The 9,045-nt window shown below is 44.9% G+C and overlaps 1 protein-coding gene across 1 annotated transcript in view; it reads left to right on the forward strand.

The window, feature by feature from the left end:
- Window positions 1-358: 358 nt before the first annotated feature.
- The window catches only part of zgc:100829 (uncharacterized protein LOC445149 homolog), a 19,791-nt gene continuing 11,104 nt past the window's right edge, over window positions 359-9,045 (forward strand). Inside the window, exons 1-5 of the mRNA XM_017418192.3 lie at window positions 359-512; window positions 1,192-1,671; window positions 7,055-7,199; window positions 7,287-7,389; window positions 8,523-8,558. Coding sequence (XP_017273681.1) covers window positions 1,485-1,671; window positions 7,055-7,199; window positions 7,287-7,389; window positions 8,523-8,558 — 471 coding nt within the window. The 5' untranslated portion in view covers window positions 359-512; window positions 1,192-1,484. The remainder of the gene's footprint in view (window positions 513-1,191; window positions 1,672-7,054; window positions 7,200-7,286; window positions 7,390-8,522; window positions 8,559-9,045) is intronic.

The raw sequence follows: 9,045 nt of genomic DNA on the forward strand, positions 1-9,045 counted from the left end.
CCTAGTTTGTTTTTTTTCCCTGTTTTTTTGTTGGAAATGTTATCATAAATGGTTTTTGCACGTGTGTGTTCATTTCTCTGTTAGCAAAATTAATAAATAAAAAGTGATCAATCAAGTAATGATTTCATTGATTTATTTGGTGCTTGTTTTGCCGTGGAGCTTTATGATGTTGGGCAAAGACCGCGTTAAACCTATCAGGTCTCAAAAATGAAAAATATGTTGTTTTTTTCCATCCGTCAGCTTGTTTTGGGTTTTTTCCTGCTTTTTGCAACGTATTTAAAGCGTGAGATCAACTTCCTGAATTGCACTCTTCCCATTTTTAAGTGTGTGTGTGTGTGTGTGAGAGAGAGAGAGACAGAGCTGAGGAGGAGGGAGGGTTAGAAGCGTGGAATGCTGTGATGTCAGCAGCCCAGTCACACACACACACACACACACACACACACAAAGACGAGGAGGGCTGTGTGACTCTCAGTTAGCTCACCCTGCTGTGGAGCGGCTGCCTACATCCCACTGTGAGTACTTCAGCGAATTCTACCCCCTTTCCACTTCCCTTTTTTTGTCTTCTACCGCTCACTTTCCCCTCCTGGTTTTATTTCGTTTTTTTCTATGTCCCCCCCCCCCACAGTGTGTAGCAAACACCAGCAGTGTGACAGTCTGAGACCAGCTTCCTCTCTCTCTCCCCCCCCCTTCAAGTGTTTCTGCTGCCTTTGTTTAACTTATCGCCGAGAACACAGCAGCTCGTTCCATTCCTCCCCGTCGGACAGAGCTGGAGCTCAAAACCCTCTAAATCCAGAGCCAAATGATTGTCGTTTTTTTCTTTTTCTCCCCCTGCCTTTCGTACGTCTGACGTGCCACAGACGCAGCCGCTACGGGGCTCCGTTGTTGGGAGGAAAAGGGAACGTGGGTGTCTTTCGAAAGGATGTGTGGTGTGTGTGTGTGGAGGGGAGGGGAGGATGGGGATGGGGTGGGCAGCGAGAGGCCGTCCACTGATGTCAGAAACAGTCCCGCGTTTCTTTGGGCTCTCCACCCTGTTCCGGGCTTTCTGTCAGCGAAGAACCGGGCTCCGGGTTTCTTCCGTGTTTCATTTAGGACAAGAAAAAAAACCCAACAACATCTGGAGCAGAAACAGTCTCTGACATAAAGATGTCTTCTAATCCTCTCAATGCTTTCTGTGTGATGTTTTTCTTGTAGATCGTCCCAAAGATGGCCTCCAAAGTCAAAGTCGACTGATTTCTTAGCAGGGAAGGAGACAGGATTGTGTGTGTGTGTGTGCATGTGAAGTCATTCACTATGTGCACATATGAGCCAGTCTTGTTCCGTAGAGAATATCTGGCATAATAGGATAAAGACTAAAAGAAATATTAACAACATGAAGACATAAATCAGCACTGAGCATCCCCTTTCAAGAAGCTGCTGGCCAAAGGACTTCCTTCCCTTCCCTCCTCTGACCCCTGACCCCTCTCGACTCCAAGCCGACCGCCAAGATGCTGCAGCAGATCCTCAACGACATGTATGTGGACCCCGACGTGCTGGAGGGCCTCAACGACGACCAGAAAAAGACCCTGTTCCTGAAGATGCGCCAGGAGCAGGTGAGGCGCTGGAAGGAGCGCGAGGAGAAGGCGGAGGGCCAAGGGGGGGACGCCGGGCCTGGGCGAGCGAGGCCCAAAAAAGGTGAGCGTGCCCGTCGTCGACCGCTTCACTTCTGCTCCCCCCTTTTTTTTTGTTTTGTTTTGTTTTCTTTTTTCCTCCCTGTCGATCTGGAGCGACAGGTTTTCAGGTTTGTCGAGCACGTGAGGCTGTCACACTTTCCACAAACCTGTCTGTCCCCCGTCGCAGCAGAAGCCGCTCTGAATCCCTCTTTTTTTTTTTTTTTTTTCTAGTCAAGATGTTTGCACAGCGTCCTGTGACTCACCTGACGGAGAGCTCCGGGGCTCCTGAGGGGGAGCGCTGAGGCATGTGCATTGTTTGTGACACATTTTCTGAGCTGCTGGATATGCCTTTTTTTTGCTCCCGCAGCTCGTATTTCTCATCGTTGGAGCAGCTGGTTGATTCAGCGCTCACACTGTTGTTTTCCTGTTTAGTTGTTTTTGTTTTTGCAGTTACCTGCTTCTGCATACTTTGGGTTATTTTAGCCACGCACACATCAGGACGTTCGGCTCATTCAGGAGATGGCTGCTGTGACTTTTGTTTTGTTTTTTTAAAATAACTTATATACTTATACAAAATATTTAACTTTATTTCCAAATATTTGACCCATAGAATTACACAGATCTCTTCAGTTCCTTCAAGAATTTTGTTCTTTTTAAGAACTGCTTCAGCTACTTTTTGTCTTTATATGCTACATTTAGCTTTTAGCTACTGTTCTGATACTTTTAGCTTCTAGCTAGCCTTTTGCTACTTTCTGTTAGCAGTTTGCTGCATTTATATTTTAGCAAACTCCTTTCTTTTATCTAAAATTTTGCTACTTTTAGCTTTTAGCTACCGTTTTGCCACTTTTACATAGTCTTTGGCTACATATAGCTTCTAACAAACCTATTGCTGCATTTAGTTTTTAGCTATCTTTTGCAACGTTTAGCTTTAACTAGCATTTTGCTACATTTAGCTTTTAACTAACATTTAGCTGCATGTAGCTTTCAGCTAGACTTTTGCTCTGTTTAGCTTTAACTAGCATTTTGCTACATTTAGCTTTAAATTTACATTTTGCTGCATTTAGCTTTGAGCTAGCCTTTTGCTAGGTTTATCTTTTAGCTAGCATTTGGCTGCTTTTAGCTTTTAGTTACTGTTTTGCTTTTTTTTAACTTTTAGATAATGTTCTGCTTCACTTATCTTTTAGGTTGCTTTGCTCCTTTTAGCTTGTAGCTGGTGTTTTGTTAGTGTTCTGCTCATTTTAGCCAGTGTTTTCCACTTTAGCTAGTGTTTTGGTCTTTTTAACCTATCTTATTGGCAGTTTTGCTCCTTTTAGCTCTCAGCTGGTGTTCTGCTTCTGTGAGCTTTAATAACTAAGCTTCAGCTTCTTCAACAGATTTAAGCTCCCGCTGTAAATGTCACAGAAAATGTCCTTTCTCTTTTATTTCTAATGTCGGCGCAGCCTGACGCAGGCCGTCACGTGCACGTGTGTCGCCTTCAGACTTTCAGGTCGCCAAGAGTAAAGGACAAAAAACTCATCCTTCGGCTCACAGGTTTGACCTTTAAGCGGAACGCTGCAGAAAATAAGAGCCAGAGGAAAAAACACGGCCGACACAAACAACAGGAACAGTGACTAACCCCTCATACAAAAGGAAGCCGGCGCGCGCGCTGAATGGCGAACGTGTTTATCGGAGGCCGGCTCCTGCTCAGGGAGCAACAGTTGGGGCAGAGAGCGCGAAACAAAAACCGAACAACCAGAAAGTCAGGACGCCGCGCTGCAGAATGTGGCCCGTCTTCATTTTTTTTCCCCGTCACATTCCGTGAGGCTGCTTCAGAGTAAGAAGGCCTTGTGTAATTGACTCTGACATAACAAAATGTTCCATTCATTTCTAAAAAAAAAAAAAAAAACCCAAGAGAGGCCTGGCAGACGGCAAAACCAACCGCAGAAGTATCACGGTACGACTCAAAGCCAATTAACAGCACGCTTCCATTAAATCTAACCAACACGCGATCCGTCTTTCTCTGGCTGATCACGAAGCACTTACTATCAGCTGTGTTGCAGAGGGAGAAAACACTGCCCCTGTCTGTCTGCACGACCAACGCAGCTGTTCTTACGAGGAGACTGCAGGCCTCTCCGCTCCCCTGCTCCCCCTTTTTTTTTAAATTAATTATATTCTTGTTGTCAGAGGAAACTCTGGACCATGGGCGCTGATGGCACTGGGGACGGAGAGGACATGACCCCCCCCCCCCCAAAATTTATGGTGACTACGATCCATCCCCAACCCTCCATCTCTCCCTACAAGTACAGAAATAACATCGCTGGTAAAACTGACGACTAATGTTACATTAATTTGACCCGTTTACATTTAAGCGTGCAGAGAGAGCCTAGTGTTTGTGTTTCAGTGGTGCACAAAAAAAATTAACGCCCCCCCCCTCCAAAAAAACACTTATTCTGTTGAAATCATTTGCAGACAGATCGGTTCTAAAATCCAATCTGCGCCCCTGCTCTGGACAGGTCGTGTTGTGTAAAACTAGGAAGTGAGTCAGGACTAAACAATCAGCCGGGAGCAAAACAGGAAGTTTGGAGGAAACGTAGGTGTAAAATAAGAAATAAGGGAGGGTGGGGGTGGGGGGTTGTTCTAGACGGACTTGTGGATGTTGCTGATCGTGGGACTTTTCTTTTTTGTGCTCTCAGCCGACGCCATGTGTGGTTTTGTTTGTGGCAGAGAAACTTTATCTCCAACTAGTTTTCTTTTTCCTAATTTTCCCGCACAGATGAGTTATTTGGATTTTGTTCATTGTTATTATGATAATCTTGTTTATTCTTAAATTTGATTTTTCAAGGTGAGAGGGCGATAATAATTTGCGTCTACTGTGTTAGCAAAATATGTCGTGAACCAGCGGACGGGTTTGGACGAAGCCTCCGTCAGATTTACGTCCGCAACAGTGACGTGCGGTGAGGTTCATGGTTGGTGAGGCACTGACTCCTTTAGAGTCAGATTTACAAATATATATATAAAAAAAGGGTAGCTTATTTAATTGGCAGCTGGCTATTTCATATCTCATCAGCGTTCTTCTCTCTCTAACATGTAAGGTACGTACTAAAGGTACTTAAAGATAAGGAAAAAATGTTACAATTACCGTTTTGGCAGTCCGATGGAGCAAAACAAAATGAACGGCTCGCGGCAGTGCACGTGACTCTCACTCGCCTCTGCAGCAACAAGCTCCCGTGCGCCCCCTTCGGTGCGGCAGAGTACTGCCTGCCTCACCCTGTGCCTTTTCACTGCGGTTTTATGTCCCCTCAGCAAAACTAACAAACATTAAACAGAAATGGTTAAAGACATTAGCCAGACTGTGGAAAATCAGGAATATAAACCATTATATTGGCGACATGCAGCGATACGGCAACAGGCACGGGACAATTGCATCAACCCAGTTTGTGATGGATTGTGCATTCAGAGGTGAGGCTCGGCTCGTTGCTGCCGCACCTCGCGTTTCACCCTTGTATTTGAACAGGAAACATGCAATTTTGACTATAAAATGTTCGAAATTAGTCATACATAAAGATCAGTGGACAAATATTAATATTCATTTTATGTTATCTTTTTTTTTTTCTTTGCCGCACGTCCCTGGTCCGCAACTGATTAACTTTTTGAGTCCACCCAATTCGAGATGGCCGCCACAGCTAAGCGGCCTTGGAAAACACAAAAATGACCTCAACTCGTTGAGCCAAGACTTGCTGTGGTAGTAGCTGAGAGTGATCCTCAAGGCCTACTCTGCTGAGCTGACGCCTCTTCTGAGATCTCACATGTCTGACCAAAATGGCCGTCCCTTCTCATTATAATGTGATCTTAGCTTTTAAACCTCTGGCACGAAAAGGCGGCGGCCGATAAAGCGCGCCTTCAAGGAACCGCAGGGCCTTTTTAATCCGCCGTTTTCAACAAATGGCTTTGAACGCGTCGCGTGCTCTGACCGAACGCGTGACGTCAGCGTCGGTTCTGGCTGCTGCGGGTTCTGCAGTCCTCCCGGTATGAGCCCTGCTATGAGGGCCGACTGGAGAAACCAGTTTGCTGCCAGTGTGTGTGTGTTTTTTTATCCTCACCCTGAGTCTGTCTCAGCCGCCTTATCTGTCGCAAAGTGGCTCCTCAGCTTCCCCCCCCCAACAAAAAAACAGTCACAGGGCTCGTGACGCACGATTGTGTAAACATACGCCCGTTTGTGCTGCTAAATCTCATAAAGCAAACAAGTAACAACCCAAGAATGATCATGATTGTTAAAAACGTCTTGGCTTAGAAATGTAGAGCGCTCTCTCGGCGGGTGCTGGTAGATACCTTCGTGCCATAAATGGTGGTTAAAGCCATGAGCCTAGAGTGGCACATTTTCTTTAATACTCTGGTCTGTTTCGCTTGTTTGGATGAACATAAGTGCCCTCGGTCGTCCATGTTGATCCTATCTCCCAACCCTGACAAGCAACTAAACAGAGATAGAGATCAGATACACAGCCGACAAGTTCTCAGCTGACAAGTCAGAAGGTTCAGGAGTGTTCACGCTTTCATTCAAACGAGCTAAAAAGAAAGGAAACAAAGCTAACATCAGGGCAGCAGTAGAGTGATCAGGAAAAAGCAACATCAGTCGACTTCTAGGATGGATTTACAGCAGCATCAAATTTAAAATAGTCTGTTGTTTTTTTAAATCCGTATTCCAAAATATTAAGGAAACATTCAGTGGATCTGGAGGCATCCTTGTCAGGAACTAAGAGCCAACATTAAATGGTCGATCATTACGCTTACAGATCACAGAGTTCAAAAAACCAGTTCTTCTGCTCGGAGCACTTCTGAAAACTATTATTAGCAAATAAACCCCACTGATGCGTCAAGCAAACTAAATTAGATAACCGGCTTGTTTCCAGCACACAGTTTGCTGCTGCGGAGGTGTTTTGGTGAGCAGCAGTTTGGGTAATCTTTACATCTTTGATGGCAAATTTACTGTAAACAGTAGAAAATGTATGCAGGAGGCAGCCAACCACACATCCTTTTTTTTTGTCCATCAACAGTCAATAGTGCCACTGCAACCTGTTCCAGCAAAAAGATTTCAGCGTTAAACTAACCGGCTGAACAGAACCGCCCTGCTGCCTTTCAGATGCTTTCCACTTTACGAACAGAAATGCAGGAAGTCCTGAAATGTTTCGCAAATCAAGGGTGCAGGGTGACAGAATTACATCCTTTAGTCCTCAGCTCTTGTCAGGAAACGTGTTGGTGTGACGCAGGGATGCTCGGCTTCCTGCGCTCCTTCAAGGAATCCGAATCAGAACCAGCTGTTTTCAGTGGAATCCTGTTTTCAGCGATTACTAAATATGTTTGACTCAACAGCAAAATGTCCCATCCTTTTGGAGATTAAGCAGCCGTATGTGTGTGTGTGTGTTTTCCAGCCAACAGTAAGAGTGTGAGCTGGCTGCTCGGCCGGGACGGAGACGTGTTGGTTGTTGTGATCGGCGAGGTGGACGAACTGAAATCCAAATTTATCTGTGCTGGAACCGAAGAGAAGAAATCGCCGAGTCTTCAGAACAGCAGCTGGTAGAGCCACCACCCCCTGTTGTCGAACAACAACTTTATGATTTGGCATCATGGAGAACGTAACGTTGTTTATGTTGTGTTTTACAGCAGTCAAACCATCTTGAAGAGAATAAGAATCACAGAAGATGTCCAGCCTGAGAAGGAGAGCACACCTTCGAAAACACAGCCTGAAACCTCCTCCGATTTCAAGGTGTGTTGCCGTTTGTTCCTGTTTTCTTTTGCAAAACCCAAACTATTGTGTCATGAAGCCTCACAAACAGGGAAACAAAGTGAACCAGGTGATGGGAAATCCATTCAGCTAGTTCCTGTTTATTTAGGGAAATAGAACTGTCTCCTGACGCCTCTTTTGTTTGATTAAAAATTACAAAAACAGTCACTTTTAATAAAGGCAGCAAACGTTTCATGGTATAAGAAATAAAAAAAAAGGTTTCTATGTCAGAGAAACTTGCATAGTCCCACAATCTTTAAATCTTTTTCATTTTTTCATCCATTTAATTTCATGTTTTGCCTAACACATCATTTTATCTCAGCCACGAAGGTAAAGAAAAAACAAATCTTTTAATAATCCAGCAGTTCTCATTTAGGTCATTTCTGTCCCAAGGAAAAAGAAAGAAAAAAAAAGCACTTGATGTGCTTTTGTGTGCGGCGCTGCGGTTCCTTCTTCCTCCTATCTGGGCGAAGAGATTTGTCGCGTTGTCGTGGCAACCGTGCACACACTGAGCCAGAGCGAGCCGGGCTGGATGCGCTCATCTGCCCTGTGACCGTGATGGATTTCTGAGCGGAAGCTGCTGACGCTCAGTCGGGGCGAAACGCCCCCGGGCGCTCGCCATTAGCTGCTGGAGTCAACGCTGTCTGTCTGTTAGCAAAATATCTCATGAACCGCTGGATGGATTGTAAAGAATCTCTCCAGATGTTATCACTGGATGTATGTATACAACTGATAAACGTTTGGAGTCAACCCAAAATAAGATGGCCGCCACAGCTAGTCAACCTTAAGAAACACAAAAATGGCTATAACTCAGTCAGTTTTGCACACATCGAGTTAAAATTTGATGTGGTAGTAGCTGAGAGTCATTCACAAAACATACTCTGGGCTTAACACATTTCACAGCATCTTTGCTTAAAATTTGGCCTTTAGCGATCATAGGCAACGCTGTCTGTCTCATAAGAACCTACAATATTGCATGAGATCATCCATAAAGTCATTTATAAGGTTTGACCAAAGCGGCTGGAACTCCATCGTTTCTCATCATGACATAATAAGTTATTGCCCTGACATTTAGCCTCCTGTATTAACTAACACGCCACTGTCTCTTCCAACAGGGGCAAAGTGAGAAGAGTCCATTACTCCCTCTGCTGGTGAGTTGAAGCAAGTGCGGTGAGATAGTGAGCTCTCAGGTTGCACCGTGGCCCTGCAGCCCACAAGGCCTCTGTTAAACCTACAGGTGTCAGCATGACAGAAAGCACTGTCCACAGACGCAAAAGATGTTTTCAAACCAAAGTGGGTTTTTTTTTGTTTGTTTTGTTTTTCTTTATCGTTCTTTAGCAGTCCAGTTTCTTGTTTTGGAATATTTAGCTGCACTTCTGGGCAGTTTGGAAAGGGAGAAAAAGCAGCTTGTTTTAATATAGAGCCTTTTTTATTTTGGAGTGATGTGACGTATTAGCACTCAGCTTTTTAAACGGGGTTTCAGAGTTCCTGTGTGCCTTTCCATGGCAGTCCCACCCTCTCTAACAGGAAATGGTGGTTAGGGCCAGCTGTCCCTTCACTTCCAACTTCCCCGGGGCTCGTCTTTCTCTCAGCATTCCTCCCTTCTCTGTGCTCTTTCTTGTCTGAGCCGCCACACCC

Source organism: Kryptolebias marmoratus, linkage group LG13, assembly GCF_001649575.2.
Source record: "Kryptolebias marmoratus isolate JLee-2015 linkage group LG13, ASM164957v2, whole genome shotgun sequence".
Classification (NCBI taxonomy): domain Eukaryota; kingdom Metazoa; phylum Chordata; class Actinopteri; order Cyprinodontiformes; family Rivulidae; genus Kryptolebias; species Kryptolebias marmoratus.